The sequence below is a fragment of the Manihot esculenta genome, chromosome 17 (assembly GCF_001659605.2).
Source record: "Manihot esculenta cultivar AM560-2 chromosome 17, M.esculenta_v8, whole genome shotgun sequence".
Lineage (NCBI taxonomy): Eukaryota > Viridiplantae > Streptophyta > Magnoliopsida > Malpighiales > Euphorbiaceae > Manihot > Manihot esculenta.
The window spans coordinates 30030754-30048872 of record NC_035177.2 but is presented as its reverse complement, the minus strand read 5'-3'; the positions used below and the strand labels follow the sequence as shown (position 1 = coordinate 30048872).

Here is an 18119-nt window from a genome sequence, read left to right as displayed (position 1 = left end):
TTCATGAAAAAGTGTTTGTTTGAAGCATTCTTCAAGATTTCTTTTTTTTTTTTTTTTTTTTTTTTTTGTCTTCTCTTCTTTTTCTTTAATTCTCAAAAGCTTCATCTCTCTCTAAATTCATGGTCCTCAAGAAGCTAAGAGTTTAGATATATAGATTAGCTATTATTTACCAAATTATATTTTTTAATTCAACTCTTTATATATTAATTCCTTAGAATGAAATTTTCTGATTTCTTTAAAAAAATTAAAATCAATACCTTTTAGTTTCAGCAAGTAAGAAAATAAAAAAAATAACTATCGAGATTTTATACCGTTAATCCAAATGATTAATAAACGGTGAATAATTTATTTTATTAATCATTTTTTTATAATTTCGTTGATAATTAAATTTCGTATTGAAAAATTATATTTTTTATTTTGAATGAAATTTTTATAAATATAAAAGGACCAAAATAAATCTATAAAATATTAACAGATAAATTAAATAATATAAAAACTATGAATAGAATTTGCATAAAATTTTTTTTTTTTTGAATTCAAGAATTTGCATAAAATTAAGAGTCAGAAAAAAAATAAAAAATATTAATAGGAAAACATAATTTTTTTTAAAAAATATATATTAAAATTTATAGGTGAAATTTTAATTTAAAAATTTAGAGGAGCAAACTGTAATTTAAAAAAAAAACATAGCCAGCTGTCTAAAACTATAATATGGGATAAGAAGACCCTTCCTTCTATAATTTTTATTCAAACTTTTATAAATATTTTAAAATTACCATTCACTTTCTTTTTTTAATATTATAATATATAAATCAATTATTATAATCCTATTTAATTTATTTTATTTTCAATAAATTTTTTAAAATATCTACTATTATTTAATAAAATTTAATATTTTTAAAATAAATATAATTAAAAAAAATTATTTTTTAAAAAAATTATTTTTTCAAAATTTTTCTCATCCTTTATAAAGATCAGAGATTATGAACTTTGGACACCGTGAATCTAAAATGAAATTGGCAATTTTATTATCGATCCTCATTGTTCTTGAGCTTCACTCTTTTCCTCTTCTCCAGTTCGGAGATCCAAACAAAGTGTTTTTTTCTTCGAAGAAGAAAGAAAAATTAACCTCTACCCTTTTCTCCTATTTCTTGAAACTTTTTTTTTAAGAACCTATTTCCTGAAACTTGGCAAGAAGAATTACACATAACACAAAACAGAAGAATTTGTAAAATGAATTTTAGCTGAAGTTTAATTCTCTTTTTTATTCAAAAAGTCATAAAATCTAAATATAATTAATAGGATGCACAATAAAAAATTTTCAATACAAAGATTGAGAGAAAAAATCCAAACCTCAAAAGTTATTGATAATTCATCTACATGAAATCATTCATAATATTATTATAGAATTATTATATATATAATCGCTGTATGGTAAAATTTTTGATATGTGAGTTGGCAGATATAGAAATGATGGCAAGCGCAGGTAGAAATTTTGAGAGAGAAAATTAAGGATTAAGAAGCAAGGGCCACATCCCAAACGTAAAGCCAGAGACACAGAGAAAAGCAGGCAAGGAGTGACGAAATGGAGCCTGCGTGTGGCCCCAACCGAGGGCCACAAACGACGCCATTTGGCTGCTCTTTACAGCGGCTAATGACAGTAGCTCACAAATCAGTAAAATTTACTCCTCAGTAGTCATCACCATTTTTTCCATTTTCTTTTTCCTTTTCTGTAGATTTATATGTAACGGCAAAAGAATCAGAAATGCACAAGTTACAGAGATAATAATAATTAAAAAATAAATCAAAGGAAGAATGACTATGTGAATGGTGGTCATGTATGTGTTGTCCATATACATGCCGATAAATGATTGACGAACAATTGGATCCATTCTTTCTTTCTTTCCTCTATATATATATATATATATATATTATAAAAACAACAACTTTGCAGAAAGAAAAGAAGCAAAATACGTCTAAGGATTTTGCTTGTTTTCTTCTCTTCATCTCCGGATTGTAGCTGTCCCCTTTATACTTTTCTCTTGGTTCTTTCTGGGTTTTAATTTAAATCTTTCCTCTTGGTTCTTTCTGGGTTCTATCTGGAAGTCTTTCTTTCTAGGTAACATATCTAAGACCAAGTCTCTCTTTTTTTTTTTTTTTTTCAAAGAAACAATTTTTTAAAATTTTTTTCAGTTGTTCTTTTTCTTTCCTCTCATGGGGATAAACAATAACAGAAGCATGGTTATGTGTCGGTTATGGCAATTTCTATAATTTGGTTGAATTTTGAATTCTAGATTTGCTTCAAGGTGGAAGATGGCTGCCGCTTCATCGTCTGTTTCTTTGTTTCGGTCTAGGGAGGAAAATCAAAACCAGATGATGCAACAAAATTCATCCACAGCTGCTCCAACCACAGCACCTCAAAAGAAGAAGAGAAATCAACCTGGAACACCAAGCAAGTTTCCAGCTTTTTACATCCAATATGTCATGTATCAAAAATAAGTATTGCAGTCTAGCAAAATCCACAACTCAATTACTCATTAGAGAAACCCTATTTCTAATTTTTTTTTGGGACAATTCAATTTACATCCATATGGGTTTTTAGAGATGAAAAATTGAAGCATTGGAATGGTCTTCTTCTTCCTCTTTTTTTTTTTTTTTTTCTTTTTTCATTTTAATATTTATGTTTTGGCATCTTTCATTGCAGATCCAGATGCAGAGGTTATAGCACTATCTCCCAAGACCCTAATGGCAACAAATAGGTTCATATGTGAGGTATGCAACAAAGGGTTTCAAAGGGAACAAAACTTGCAGCTTCACAGAAGAGGACACAACCTGCCATGGAAGCTAAAGCAGAAGACTACAAAAGAAGTGAAGAGGAAGGTGTATTTGTGCCCTGAGCCCACATGCGTTCACCATGACCCTTCTAGGGCTCTCGGTGACCTTACTGGTATCAAAAAGCACTATTTTAGAAAACATGGAGAGAAGAAATGGAAGTGTGAGAAGTGCTCAAAGAAGTACGCTGTTCAATCTGATTGGAAAGCCCACTCAAAGACTTGTGGCACTAGAGAGTACAGATGTGACTGCGGCACTCTCTTCTCAAGGTAACCATATGCTAATTAATCAATAATCATCCATTAATTATCTATACGTATAATTATAGTCATAGGATTGCTACAAACAAAAATACGATGAGAACGCTGAAAAAAAGATTTGGGAACTGATAGTTTTGGAGAAGGGAATTAAGAGAGAGCTAGCTAATTGGGGGTCGGCTGCATTTCTTTTTCTTCTTTCAGATCTTTTGTTTTTTCTCAGTTCCTTGCTCTTTTGCTCGTATATGGCAGGACTGCTTACATGTGAATAACCTGCGAAACTACTACGGTAGTGGAGGGCTGTTCTCGAGAGAAACGAAGAAAACGAGGGGGGACAAAGAAAAGGCAAAAAAAAAGAAAGATAATTTTCTTTCTCAATGAGAACGCCCTCCTCCATCTCGTCTCTCTATTCAAGTGTTGTTGTCACAGAATGTCAGGAAGGATAGTGTTTCTGAGTTTTCTTTTTTTTTTTTTTTTCTCGTGAGGTGATTATGTTAATGGCTTTGTTCTTCTGGGTTGGCTCAGCTCTCCCAGCTAATTCCTCCCATGAATAACGTTAGGGTTGTTGCGTAGAGAAGCTCCCGTTCTCTCGCTCTCTCCCTCTTTCTCAGTACCCGTAAGTAACTCAACTCCTTCTCATTATTTTCTTTCCGGAGAGAATGTTCTACAGTCTCATTAGTTTGATCGGAGAGTTTTGCGTTGATTGAAAAGCAAGTTTCTGAAATGCGCTAGCTTCTGATTTTTCATCGAACTAGTATATATTTTGCACTACATTTATTGAAGAGCCAGTTCATGAATTGGCATTTAGACTTTCAGTGTCTTCGGTCGTGATCACTTTTAGTTAGCTCCTCCTCCTCCTTCTTCTTCTTCTTCTTCTTCTTCTTCTTCTGCTTTTATGCCACTCCCATCTTATTCTTCCTCTTGAGGCAAAATAATAACGAGTTCTTTTTCATTATAATTTGTTGCAGGCGTGACAGTTTCATCACTCATAGGGCATTCTGCGACGCACTTGCTCAAGAGAGTGCAAGGCATCCTACCAGCCTGAGCACCATAGGTACACATCTCTATGGAAATAACAACATGGGCATAGGTCTATCTCAAGTGGGTTCTCAAATTTCGTCGTTGCAAGATCAGAACCACCCAACTAGCAATATGTTGCGGCTGGGAAGCACTGGAGCGGCGAAATTCGAGCACATAATCCCTCCATCTAATTCGTCTTCCTTGTCGACAATGCCTTCTTCTGCCTTCTTCATGTCAGATGCAAACCAAGGTTCATTTCCTAATAAATCCTTACATGGGTTAATGCAACTTCCCGATCTTCAAAGCTCCACCGACAACTCTTCCACTACCAATCTCTTCAACCTTGGCTTCTTTCCGAGTAACGCTACTGCTCCCAACCGAATGAATGATAGCGACAACGCCAATTCAAGCACTGTAACCACAAACTTGGTGAACTCCCGCTTCTTGAATTCAAATCCATTCCACAATGGAAATGGTGGCCAAGGGACGACAACCCTCTTCGCCAATAACATGGGTGATCATGTTGGGTCAGCTGGCATCTCTTCTCTTTATAGCAATTCAATGCAACAAGAAAACATCACCCCTCACATGTCTGCCACCGCATTGCTTCAAAAAGCTTCTCAAATGGGTTCTACGACTAGCAGCAACAATCCTAATTTACTAAGAAGCCTGGGAAGTTCTCCATCAACCGGCATTAAATCTGATAGGTCACCGCTTGTATCTACTAATTTCGGCAGCAATAGCTTTGGCGATGCAACTGTTGGGGAGGTTGGCCTAGGAATACAAATGGAAAGTGACAACCAACTTCAAGGGTTGATGAATTCACTTGCCAATGGGGGATCTTCCATTTTCGGAGGCGGACACGGACAAGATAACAGCTTCGGCGGGTTTACCAGCGGCGGAGTCTCATTGGAGCAGCACCATAATAGCACAAAGTTTAGAAATGTAGAGGAGGCAAAGTTACATCAGAGTCTTGGCGTAGGGTCAGATAAACTGACCTTAGATTTTCTTGGCGTTGGGGGAATGGTAAGAAGCATTGGCGGCGGACAGCATGGAATCAATCTAAGCTCACTGGATTCACAATCAGCACAAGCAAATAACAAACGTTTTTGACGGGAGAAAAGTCTTTGAGAAGTAAAACAAGACAGATCGTGGTAGTTTAGGTATGCATGTATGTTTGTCTTGATCTATCTTTGTGTGTGTACTCATATGGTAATTTTCATTGGAAATCAACCTGACCATTCTCTCTACTCCCCCTCAATTTATTATAGTTTAAATATATAGAATTGCATGATCATTATTTTATATTATGAATCATATTATGAGATATCTTAAATTTATTCGGATGCACTATTTTTATTAAATAATTATTTGATTTGTTTTAATTAAAATTTTAATCGGGGTAAGATGATATTGGTTAGGAAGATTTCTCATGTCATATAACTATATTCAATTCTTTAATATATAAGCAAAATAAACTTCCTTGTAGGGAAACAAGAAACTTGACAATGGAAAATAAATTAAATTAAAAATTCATAATTGACGGGAAATTCTCAAGTGGACTCGGTATGAGTGGGTCCCATATGGTATATTTTATAAAAGAAGAAATTTGTAATACACCGGGATAAGCAAAGTTTTTCCAATGGTCAAAATAAAATTTGTTTAATTTAAAAATTAGATCTTGTTATTGCCTCTGTACTATAATTATAATAATTTAAAAAAGACGTTCTTGCTAAGTAAAATAAAAAATTACTCGTGTAATTTCACTAAGACCTAGAGAACATATTATATTCCCATATTATTATTCTTATGAGATTAGGACAACGGTCCTAAAAAGAGAAGTTTTCTTTAATGGAGAAGGTTGAAAGATCCAAATCTTCAACCCCAACATATATTAAAAGAATCCCACTTTATTGAAAACATGTGCATAGTTTTGTTGAAACAAAAACACAAAGTTCCATTGGAGTCCACGAGGGGATGAGATAAGAACTGGTAGCTAGCTCACGTTGAGCAGTAGACTCTTTGTCTTAAAAGAATCTTCACTTCCTAACTACTTCCCAACACCTCGACAAACAAAAATTCTCTATTTAATCTCGATTGTCCAGTTGCTAATACGTATAATATAGTTTTTTTATTTCTTTATAATTAGTGAAAGAATTTGTTTCGTCACCTAATATACCTAACCCTAAGACATTCATTAAGAATTCTAAAACCCAAAGTAAATCGGAGAATTTCAGGCCCTGTTGTATTGTTGACATTCTCTAGTCATTTTCTTCTCACAAGTTTTTCTTTTCCAAGTTGACTACGTTCAAGAAAATATGCACTGTCCTAAACCTCTCAAGTTCAAAAGATACTCTATTTCTCTCTCTCTCTCTTTTTTTAATTTTCTTTTGGGATTTAAAGATAAAGAAAGATAAGATGATTGGGTTTATAGGATTCTTTTTGAAAGATTGTGTGTGGGGATTTTGTATGGGAGGAGTGACAGAGTGGCGATGTAATTTGTGCAGGAAAAAGGCAGCAGGAATTGTTCGTTCTTGTAATTATAGACAGAAACTCATGTGGCAGCTTTGTCGTAATTCTTGTCTTTTCTTTCCCCTTGTGGAATCATCAGTCCGTGACTGTGAAACTGTGTGATGTCTATTTCTTCCTCTCCTTCTTTCTTTCTTTCTTTATCAGTTTTCTGACTTGACTGCATTTTCCATTAATTCTCTGCATCTTCGTTTTCATCTCATTTCTTGAGCTATTTTTAAATCATGTAAATTTTAGAAAAATATATCTCAAATCATATGATCAATAATTTTTTTTTTCAAATTCAGAGATCAATAATTTAAATATAAAATAAATTTCTTTGTTTTTTTCCTCAACACAAAAAAATTTGTTCAATATTATTAATGTTGAATAAATTCATCATTTCTCTGCATTCTCTTTAAAGAGTCGATCACATTAACGATACGAATTATTTATAATATATTTTTATATTATATATACTACCAATTTAATATACGTAATTTAAAGTATTAGATACATTAATAATTCATATATTTATATTATTTTTAATTAAAAGTTTACTTTTTTAAAAATTAAATAATTAAAATTAGTCATAATAAATAAAATACATATATTTAAATAAAAATTTATAATTTTTTATATATTTATCTTTTATTATGATGAATTACTGTATAATTTTTTAATGGGTTCAATCAAGAATAAAAAATTTAATATTAAATATTTATTTTTATTAACTAAATTTAATAAAAAATATAAATTTAATTTAATTCATATTTAAAAGTATATATATAAAATTTGCCGATGTTCTTTCTTAATTAGAATCAAAACAGCTGGATTCAAGTAATTTTCTTTTGAAATCTTATATAAAATTTCTTTTCCTTTTATAAAAGTCTCTCACTCTAAAAACACAAAATTTTCAGACAATTATTTTTGAAGTAATTTTTTCAAATCAATTTCTGTAATGCAATTTATGGAGGAGCTATAAAAAATGTAATATTGTAAATTTAACATTTGAAACCAATTCAATCAAATTAGCTGTTGGTAACAAAGAAGATATTCGGTATTTTTTGTACAAAACATATATTTGGAACAACATGTACACCATATAAATTTTTGTACACCGATGTGATATGAAAATCGGTTATTTAACACTCAAAATATCGAGCAACTAGTTTGTTCGACATCCATATTATTAAACTTTTTTATTGGATAATATCGAACAAATAAGTTTGATATTTTAAATTCAAAAATTAAATTAATTTACAAAACGCATGATTTTCAATTTATTTTTTTACTATTTACCTTATTTAAAAAAGCTCTCATTTCTTCTCCTTTACCATCTTATCAAATTTATGGTATCATTACAATTTTTTAAAGCTCTGACTTAACATTAATTTGACAAAGTTCAAAATAATTTTAATATATATTAATAAATATTTGCAAAGAGTTGCTGACAGTTCCAGTAATTTTTTACGAAAAGGGTCAATAATTACATGGGCAGCTATCAACCAATAAGAAATAGGAATTTAACTATTCTCAAAGATGTTGCCTTGTCAGTTTAACTTGTCGAAAAGCTATACTGCTTTATGCATGGTTCCTACTCCCCTCTTCTCAAATGCCTCCACAGATAAAAATCTTTTATTACTTCCAAAAAAGTATGAGTTGGCCTTCCAAATTTGAAAAGTTGGCCCCTTATCCTTTTGAATTTGAAACTTACACTTTCCATGCATGCCTTATAGAAAATCCAATCAAATACATCTAATTAATTTATTATTTATAAAATCCTGTAGGCTGATAATTAACTAAATATTATAAAGAGTTATCTATGAAGTTTTTAAGATGACAACTAACATGCGCATAGATAAGTTAACAGTCGAGGATGACTGTAAAGTGGCTGTGGATATGTTAAATGGAAGAAAGCTCTGCGCTCATGAATTCCAAGGGGTTGTGGCAGCAATCCATACTCTTTTAGTTCCAGGCTGATACAGGGAGGCCAACTTTGTGGCGGACAAGCTAATCAAACAGGCAAACTAGAGTCATAGCTCTACTCAGATGTGGGATGATCCTCCAGAGGCGTTAAATTTGTTGTAAAATTCTATACTTTAAAAGCTTTTGTCAAAAAATATAAACTTATTCTTTGGCTTATAAATAGTTTTTTGTTATAAAGTTTGTAAAATTTATTCTATATGCTTAATTCTAGAGGTTACTAAATAATTCTTAAGGATAATGTAACGCGGTCTAACAGACAATGATACCAATAGAGTCTAAGAATTTTCTTTTTAATAGAGATAAATTTTGTTTTGAATCTAACTCATTTTTTGTAAATAAAAAGGTTTTTTTTCTTCTTACACGGGGGAAATAATACCTAATAAAATTAAGTGGGTTCCAGAAGTTGCTGGGCTGTATATATTCCTTTGGATATACGAACATATGTATAAAGAAAAATGGAGAACGTGAATAAAAAGGATAGATGGAATACTTGTGACTTACAGACAATGATGAAAACGACTAAAGTGATGAGGAAAAAGAATGTTTCAATAAAATGTCAACATGTAATAACCTTAAAAATTCTTCATTTTGTATTATATACTAGAAAATGGAATGAATTATGCAAGATTAATAGTTGTCTCTTTCTTGCCATGTGCAAGAAATTATTCACTTTTCATCTCTATAATGAGACCAAATATTAATGTCTTTTTTCTTTAAATTAGCACATATATTTGTATATAGTTTTATTTATTTTCTTTAATTTTTCTGTTTAAATTGATTCAAATAATTTTTTAATAAATTAATATATACAATTTCAATTTTTTTTATAAATAACCGATGTGAAATATTTCAAATATATTCCATTAATGAATTTACCAATAAATTTAAAATTCATCCATCAACTTGTCAATGGATTTAAGTCCATTGCTAATTTCTATCAATAAAAATTATAAAGAAAAATTTATCAACCGTAATTTTTATAATTTAAAAGATTAAATTTGGATAATTAAATAAATTAGTAATAAAAAATTTATTTACTATTAAAACTACTCTACCATTAGTAAAAAAAATAAATTACTAATCTAAATTGTAATTAATAATTTATATACCATATAGAAATATTAATAAAACTACTAAAAATTAAAAAATTTATAAAAATTTCATGATTTTTTCAAGAAAATTGATATTAATCTAAAACATTTTGCAAAATATACTATTTTATAACTAAAAAAACTATAAATGACTGAAAATTTTGAAGAAGAGAAATGGGAGAATACAAGAATGAAAAAGAGATGTGAAAAAATGAGAGAATAAGAAGTGACAAAATTAGAGAAAAATGTTATGAAGATGAGGAAAAAAAGATGAGAAAATTAAGATGAGAAAATATAAGAAAAAATAAAGATGATAATGAATGAAGTGAAATAAAAGAAGAATAATGAATAAGTAAAATATGTAGAAAAAGAAAAAAGAAAAAAAATTCAATTTATATGATGCAAAGCTGTAAAAATATGAGACTTGATTGAAATTATGTAATTATTTTTTAAAATCATGATTTTTTTTTAAATTTAAATTCGAAATGAAACTAAAAATGTACTATTTTGGATAATTTTAAAAAACTTAGGCACATGAATATATTCATATAAATTATAAATAAATATAATAAAAAATAGAGGAAAATAATTGAAACATATAAATTATAAACAAATATGATAAATAAAAAAAAAAAAGAAACTAGCATATAAAAATGTAATGATTTCATTCCTGAAGTTGGCCTAGCTACATGTCAAAATCCTGCAAAAATTTCTGTAGCTAGCTATGCAAATGGAGTTTTGATGACATGTATGTAAAGTTTACCATGATATATAAAATAGTCTAAGAAAGCATACACATGAAAATTTTCTTTTCTGTATTAACAACTAGAGAAAATTAAAGAAAGAAAGAAAAAAGCAACATCAATTCAAAAGGCAGACAGCAAAAAAGGTTGCAGCTAAAAGTCACTATCCAAAATATGATTGATCAAACTCCTAAGGTAGTCTTGAAGGGAAGCAAGAAGATAAGATAAAAGGTTGTAGAAAATTCAGCTGTCTCACAGTCGCTGCTTTTTGCTCAACAACTGAACACACCCTGCAAACACCACAAAAAAATTATATAAATTAGATCATAAGAAAAGAAATAAATTAATTATCTTTATTATTAATATTACGAAATAAGCAAAAAAAACAGGAGAAAATTAGCATTTCATATGCAAACATAAGAGTGAAGTTTATGTAAAAGCAGTTGAAAGTGTCTCAATCATAGTTGTTATTGCATGGAGGTGGGGATTATAATGTCCTGTCTTTTGGGAATTGTAGTACAAATTTCTGCCAGCTGCATTTCGAGCACAAGCAAATATATATATTAAAAAAAAAAGAAAATTCTTCCCTTCTTAATTACACAATTGTCCAAATAATTAATTAGAACGCAGAGGAAAAATTAAAAAAAAGGGAAAAATAAGGATTTAATTAGCCTTAATTACATAGATAATATGCAAGAGTAAATTAATTAATCATGTAGGTAAAGGGGAAAAGACATTTTGTTTGAGCATCCTAAGAGCAGCACTCGTGAACTCTGGCAGGAGTATATATACTTATATGCGTGAGTTAAAAGATGAAAACAAGAAAAAAGAAATAAAAACAAAAAGACAAGAAAAGAAACAGCCCATATGTACACTATTGAGGCTGTCCCCATTCAAAGGAACTGTGTCAGAGAACACCAAAATACTATAATAATTATGAACATATAATCTCTTCTTTTTTTTTTTCTTTTTTAATTATTTCCAATTCCAAAATGAACAGTTAAAAATCATTAAGAAGGCACATTTACCAATGAAATCAAGAATTTTACTTTTAATCATTTATCATGTTATGGATGACAGGCTGAGTAGTGTGGAGTTTGGTTTCTTACGTACCCGTACCTTCTCTTTCTCTTTCTCTCTCTTAGCTATATTCGTCCATTTTTAGATTATCTTCACTGAAAATTCCCATTTCCTCCAAAGGATTGGCTTGTCTGCGCAGTAATATTTCTCTCTGAATCCAAGGAGGAGCTCATGTCTATGCCTGGCTGTGGTGCCTGCTGCTGCTGCTGCTGATGATGATGATGATGTTTTTCTCTTTGCGAAAACCCTCCGCTCATGCTTCGCACTATTTGTCCAACGCCGAGAAAGTCCCTGGTCAATCTATCAGACCCTCCAATGCTCACGTTCATACCCTGGTGCAACTTCGCTTCCTCCATGTTTCCACTGTAGGGGTTCTCTTGTCCATGCCCAGAAACGAAAAGGGATGAATTCCCAGTAGCAAATGAGTTCATTAGGTCATGGAGGTTGTTGTCGTTTTCGTTGAAAATGCCTCCGAAGTTAGCAGCTACAAGTGGTCTATCTGATTTTATTCCGCTTGAGGATGAGCTGCCAAAGCTTCTTAACAGTGATGCGCTATTGGTGCTTGAAGTTGAACCCATTTGAGCTGCTTTTTGAAGCAGTGCCGTTGCAGACATATGAGGGACCATATTATCGTTTTGAACTGAGGAGCTAAAGAGAGGAGGGACACCGGAAGTCATTTGATGATGATGATCACCCATTATGTTGTTTGAGAAGATACCGGAACCTTCACCACCTCCAGTGGTACCATTTTGGGTGTTGAAAGGATTGGATATTAGCAGTCCTGAAGATGGTATATTACTGTTGGAGTTGTTGGCATCATTGCTGTTAACGATGTTGCTCCCAGTGCTGCCACTGGACATAAAGCTAAAGTTGAAAAGATTGGAAGCAGGGGGAGGAGGGTTATTGTTTGTGGTGTTATGAAGATCAGCAAATTGCATTAATCCATTGTGAAATGATTTATTTTGCAATAACCCTTGTTGTGATTGGTGTTCCTCATGATAATTCTGGTTTGGTTCTTGCATGAAGAAAGCAGATGAAGGCATTTGCTGCGGGGTTCGGAAAGATGACGAACCCATAGACGGGGGAAGAAGATGATCAAATTGTCCGCTCCGGCCACCTCCGCCAAGTCGCAAAATATCACTAGATTGGTCTTGCATTGAGGATATTTGAGTACCCACTTGAGATAAGCCTAAGCTCATGTTACTACCTACAAATAAATGGCTCCCAATGGTGTTCAAGGTGGAAGGAGGATTGCGAGCACTTTCCTGAGCCAACGCATCGCAGAAAGCCCTATGAGTTATAAAACTGTCACGTCTGCAACAATCATTAGGACAAGAAGCTAATATCAGATCATCTGAGATAAGATCGAATAGTAATCAATTAAAGGTACACAAATAATAAAAGGGAAGTTGAAAAAATAGCTTCAAACAGGAATCCAAGTCTGCTATCTCTACAACATCAAATTATATAGCGTTGAAAATTGAATAAATGAGTATAATACGGCAACTATCTCAGGGCACATGTGATGTCGTATAGTAACTGTGTTCGTATGATCCCACAACATATATAGTCCAAATAGAACATTAAAGAAAATGATGAGCATCTCGTGAACGAAAGACATATGATCCACAGGAAGATTTTCATGAGCTGTTGCAATCCATTTTTGGCTATGCATTTCCCTGTTAATGTGCCTGGCGCTGCCCCATCTTTCGGCAAAGGCCCCCAATATATACATATACGTGGTCCAACAAAAAAATATGACAGTGGTTGTGCTGGTGAATATAATTAGGGTTACGTTTATGTGGTGAAAAAGATTTGAGAGAGGAATTTGTCATAAGGGATTGATGATATGATTTACGAGAGATGTATAAGACTTAAAAGTAGACAAAAAAGCAAGAAGCTAAGGAAGAGTCTGAAGGGAAAGAATTCAACTATAATTTCCATAGAAGACAGAAACATAATAATGGAGGGTAGGTGGGAAGTGAAGGAATTTTCACCAGGAGTTGAAAATCATTAACCAATCAACAAGAAATCAAAATACCATTTCAAGAACTGGACGCTCAATAAATGCAACTAGAGAATGTATTCAACATCATGAAAACAAGTCAATCAACATGTCTATTTCAGGACTTAATATATCTTAATATGTAACTTAAATGCAAGAAAGCAGCAAGCTCATGATGCTTTTGATTTCCAATATAGAATTGTTCCAGAACTAAAAAGAGTAAAAAAGAATCATCGCCTAAGATTGTCACTTTGTTTTTTTGAATATCCTGGTTAAATGATGATCAACTTTCAATCCCCAGACAGCAATTCTCTTACCGTTAGACCACAACACAGCTCTAAAAACTGCAGCCATGGAGTGAGGGAGAGAGAGAGAGAGAGAGAGAGAGAGAGAGAGAGAGAGAGAAAAGAAGAAGGGTTAGTTAGGGCCTACGTTATCATAAAAAGGAGTACCTGCAAGAGTACAGAGCTGATCACATCTAGCCAACCCATAAGAGAACAAACATGGTAAACAACACGCAGCAGCAAGCTCTACATGGCATAGCAACACGTGAATAGGAAAAGTAAACAACCAAAAAGGGCGGTGGTTCCGAGGTGAAAGAAAAGATGGACTGTTTTTCTTTTCTTTCGTTTTTTTTTTTAGTCCTCTCTGAAAGAAACCTCTACGACCATGGCAGTTTCCAGAGATTGTTCACGTGGGAGCATATTGTTTTCTACGCTTTAATTCACCTCACTAGTAGTCGTAGTAGTAATAGTGAAAATTCAAATATGGGATACCCAAAAACAATTTTCCCAAGAAAAAAACAACGATACCCATTTGCAAGAAAACCGAAGAAAACGAAGCAGAAATGAGGAATCAAAACTTTTTCTCTCCTGTCACTTGAGAAATCTTAGACCTAAAACAAAACAGCCCAAGAACTCATAACACAGCTCTCTCTTTCCTTCTTTTGTTTTTTTACGAATGGAGTATAGCTATAAACCTCTCCCCTCATCTTTATTTATATCTGCGTCATGCTTGCTAAGACCAAAGAAGAAGTAGAAGAAGATAAACTACGGAGTGATTAAGATTAAATGATACCTGGAGAAGAGAGTGCCACAGTCACATCTGTACTCCCTAGTGCCGCAAGTCTTAGAATGGGCTTTCCAGTCAGATTGAACAGCGTATCTCTTAGAGCACTTCTCGCACTTCCATTTCTTCTCGCCATGTTTTCTAGAGTAGTGCTTTTTGATTCCAGTAAGGTCACCAAGAGCCCTAGAAGGGTCATGGTGGACGCAAGTGGGCTCAGGGCACAAATAGACCTTCCTCTTCACTTCTTTTGTAGTCTTCTGCTTTAGCTTCCAAGGCAGATTGTGTCCTCTTCTGTGGAGCTGTAGGTTTTGCTCCCTTTGGAACCCTTTGTTGCATACCTCACATATGAACCTGTTTGTTGCCATTAGGGTCTTGGGAGATAGTGCTATCACCTCTGCGTCTGGATCTGTTATGAAAAATGACAAACAAAAAATTATTTGAAAATTCTACAATTAATTACAAAGGATGAAATTTTGGGCAGGCAATTGATTTTTAATACAGATACATACACCCATGTCAATTCCAAGCAAAAGTCTCTAAATTTGCAGTTTCTTTAATCGGATTTTTTTTCAATAAGAAAACAAACGAACAAAAAAACAAAGAAGCTAAAACCAAATTGGAGAAAAATCAATGTAAGAGACTTGGTTGAAAATTCATTAAAGATTTTTTCTTTTTAACTTATATATTAGGCATATAGATCTTAAATAAAATTGCTGATACTTGCTTGGTGTTCCAGGTTGGTTTCTTTTTTTCTTCTGCGGCGGTGGAGGCGGAGCTGTAGATGAAGTTGGTGTTGAGGAATGCTGTTGTTTTATCTGGTTTTGATGATCTTCATCCCTAATTCCAAAGAAAGGCACCGATGATGAAGAAGCAGCCATCTTCAAAACAAACACTTTTCTTTCTTTCTTTCTTCTTCCTCTCCTGTTTCTGCACTAATTAGCTAGTTCTCCAATCCCTTCTCCTTGCAAAGCAATTTATAATCTGAAAACCACACAGCCCCACATGCAATTTAAGTTCCTCTTTAAATCTTAACTCAAAAGGCCAACAAAAAACAATTCAAGGTCTTAATGCTGATTAAAATGAGAACCCTAAAAGGGAAAATCTCAGAGAGCTGAGGTATGCTAGAGGAGATAAAATAAAAAAATCAATAAGAAGAAGAAGAAGAAGAAGAAGAAAGAGGAAGAAGAGCATAACACACCCCCATGGGGCATTTAGATTCCTCTTTCTTCATAGTTCCCTTTGTTTTAAATGCCAGATTTTGAACAAGTGAGGTTACTGTGTTTCTTCTTTGATTTGGTGTCGTGCAGATATGCTAACACATATACATAAAAACCATTTTCCTCTTTTTTTCTCTCTCTTTTTCTTTTTCTTGATTTTTTTTCACAGTTTTTCCTGATTTTCCTCCCTATTGCTTTCCTGCCTTAATTGACATTTTTGTAAAATTAAAAGACTAATTTCTCAATCTGTGAGAGAAAGAGAGAGAGAGAGAGAGCAAGGCCTACGAGTCGGTGGACCCAATCCATAGCCACAAAACGACATGGGTATGGTGCGTGAGGGTAGCATGAACAGCTACCTCCTCTCTCTCTCTCTCTCTCGTTTCGTATCTTGTTATTCACTTGCAGACAAAGTTTCTTTCATCACTCCCTTTCAGAGTGGACCTCACTGTAAATTATATTTAAACTGAACTCATTGAATTTTTTTTTTTTTTTTTAATTAATGCAACCCCCATATATATCAAACTCTTTCAAACCGAAAACCCCACTTTCAAAATTTTAATGCATCATCCAAAGCACAGATACACAATTCAGTTTCTGGGTATTGAAAAGAAAAGAAAAAAACTGATACTGCAGTAGCATCTGCCTTGTTCTTCACAATCATGCGAGACTTGATCAATCTTATTATGTTTTTAATTTAATTTGCATAATTTATTTCAATAATTAAATTAAAATGATTGCATATATAAAAAATTTTCACAGTATATTAACTGGGCAATCACTTGTAGCCAACAATAATTTGTGTAGTAGATAATGTTTTAACAGTACTTAGGTTCAGTGACAATGCAAAAGGCAAAAAGAGGTCAGCAACACCCTATGTTGTGCTTGGCTATCTGGTTGGTTCAGTTACATGCAACAGGGCCCTGCCAGTCACATCAAGGCAGCAATTTTTTTTCTAATTCTTTAAAAATAATAATAATTTTTTTACATATAATTTAACTAATTTGAATCTACCCTAGATAAATTCATTCAATAGGTAAAATATTCCATTCATAATAGAGTTTTAATTCAAAATTTCTAGTTGAGAAAAAATTCATATTTTTTAAATAATAACAAGAAAAAAATTAAAGGAAAAAGAAGAAAGGGTAATTATGTCATTTGTTGGCAAGTTGGAAAATCACAATCAAGACCTAAGAAAAGACCTAATCCAACCACTTGGGATAAACTATCCCACACTGAATTTTAGGCTCCTATAGACTATATTTATTATCTAAACTTCTACTTTGACATTCCCGTCATTTGTGCAAAGTGACAAGTAAATCTTGACCATTGGATTTAAAAGTAAAAAAATATTGGAATTCATTCACACGTAGTCAAGAAGACGATGATACAAGAAAGTAAAAATGGTTGCTTTTATATATATATGTGGGATTTGAATCTATAGATGATTAAGACAGTTTAATTTAATCCTAGTTTTACTTTTCCTCATTTTGACAGTTTTAAATCCTTTAGCTTCATACCTGTCATTCCTTTATAACAGCGACAGCTTAACCACAGCCATGCACTTCACTGTCATTTGATCATGCTGATAATTTGCTGATCCTGTAATAATAAGAATTTAATTATCATGTTAAATTAATCAAACACTAATCTCATAATTATAAAAACTGAAATTCCTTAATTTGTACCTGATTTTTCACTGAGTTGATAATAGGATAAATCAGTACAGTACTTGGAATTTAAAAATACTAGCTAGTAGTACTTCTTCATGATCTGCATGCTCATCAGAAGAACATATATTTTAAGACAAATATATTCCTCGAATCTCTTTGCAATTCGATCAAGACATTCCACTTTCTAATGGGGACAACTATTTCTTTTATTTATTTATTTATTTTAATAGAAGACAAGGAATTTTCAATAATGCATGTATATTTATATTTCTTTTCTATGTATATGCAGCTAGACATTAAATAGAAAGCCAAACAAACCCTTAAATTTAAAATTAATTTAATAAAAAATTCATATAGTTGTTTGTAAATTGAAATAGATCATTACAAAAACGTAAATCATAATATAGAAAAATATATTATTTATTTACCAATAAATGTGTATTATAAAGGATATTTAAATACTATTGTCTTTAATTATCGAGTAATTATTTTATTAAATATATTAAATCTAATAATATTTTTACAAAAATATAGAAATATTCTTTATGTATAATTAATATTAGTATTTAAAAAAGTATCTATTCGTATAATTAATTTTAATAATTAAAGATATGTCTGAAAATTAAATTACTCTTAATA

At 32.0% G+C, this 18119-nt stretch overlaps 2 protein-coding genes across 5 annotated transcripts; one reads left to right on the top strand and one right to left on the bottom strand.

The window, feature by feature from the left end:
- The first annotated feature begins 1932 nt into the window (after positions 1 to 1932).
- On the top strand, positions 1933 to 5359 carry LOC110605474 (protein indeterminate-domain 5, chloroplastic). Of its 2 annotated transcripts, XM_021744071.2 has the most exons (4): positions 1933 to 2119; positions 2295 to 2452; positions 2705 to 3101; positions 4058 to 5359. In XM_021744071.2, the coding sequence occupies exons 2-4, from the start codon at positions 2314 to 2316 to the stop codon at positions 5220 to 5222; spliced, it is 1701 nt and encodes a 566-aa protein (XP_021599763.1). In that variant the 5' UTR covers positions 1933 to 2119; positions 2295 to 2313; the 3' UTR covers positions 5223 to 5359. The 2 variants fall into 2 exon arrangements, with proteins under 2 accessions (XP_021599763.1, XP_043808125.1); XM_043952190.1 differs by lacking the exon at positions 1933 to 2119 and having other exon boundaries at positions 2309 to 2486.
- Positions 5360 to 10343: 4984 nt separating this feature from the next.
- Positions 10344 to 16022, bottom strand: LOC110605488 (protein indeterminate-domain 5, chloroplastic). Of its 3 annotated transcripts, XM_021744090.2 has the most exons (5): positions 15792 to 16022; positions 15318 to 15574; positions 14603 to 14999; positions 11554 to 12834; positions 10344 to 10730 (listed from the first exon to the last, which is right to left on the bottom strand). In XM_021744090.2, the coding sequence occupies exons 2-4, from the start codon at positions 15469 to 15471 to the stop codon at positions 11613 to 11615; spliced, it is 1773 nt and encodes a 590-aa protein (XP_021599782.1). In that variant the 5' UTR covers positions 15472 to 15574; positions 15792 to 16022; the 3' UTR covers positions 10344 to 10730; positions 11554 to 11612. The 3 variants fall into 3 exon arrangements, with proteins under 3 accessions (XP_021599782.1, XP_021599781.1, XP_021599783.1); XM_021744089.2 differs by having other exon boundaries at positions 15318 to 16022; XM_021744091.2 differs by having other exon boundaries at positions 11560 to 12834; positions 15318 to 16022.
- Between the last annotated feature and the right edge of the window lie 2097 nt (positions 16023 to 18119).

Coding starts and splice junctions, on each gene's coding strand:
- LOC110605488 (XM_021744089.2), bottom strand. CDS start 15,471: ATGGCTGCTTCTTCATCATCGGTGCCTTTCTTTGGAATTAGGGATGAA. Junction 15,000..15,317: donor AAACCAACCTGGAACACCAA/GCAAGTATCAGC, acceptor TTTTCATAACAG/ATCCAGACGCAGAGGTGATA. Junction 12,835..14,602: donor TGTGGCACTCTCTTCTCCAG/GTATCATTTAAT, acceptor TGATTGTTGCAG/ACGTGACAGTTTTATAACTC.
- LOC110605474 (XM_021744071.2), top strand. CDS start 2,314: ATGGCTGCCGCTTCATCGTCTGTTTCTTTGTTTCGGTCTAGGGAGGAA. Junction 2,453..2,704: donor AAATCAACCTGGAACACCAA/GCAAGTTTCCAG, acceptor CTTTCATTGCAG/ATCCAGATGCAGAGGTTATA. Junction 3,102..4,057: donor TGCGGCACTCTCTTCTCAAG/GTAACCATATGC, acceptor AATTTGTTGCAG/GCGTGACAGTTTCATCACTC.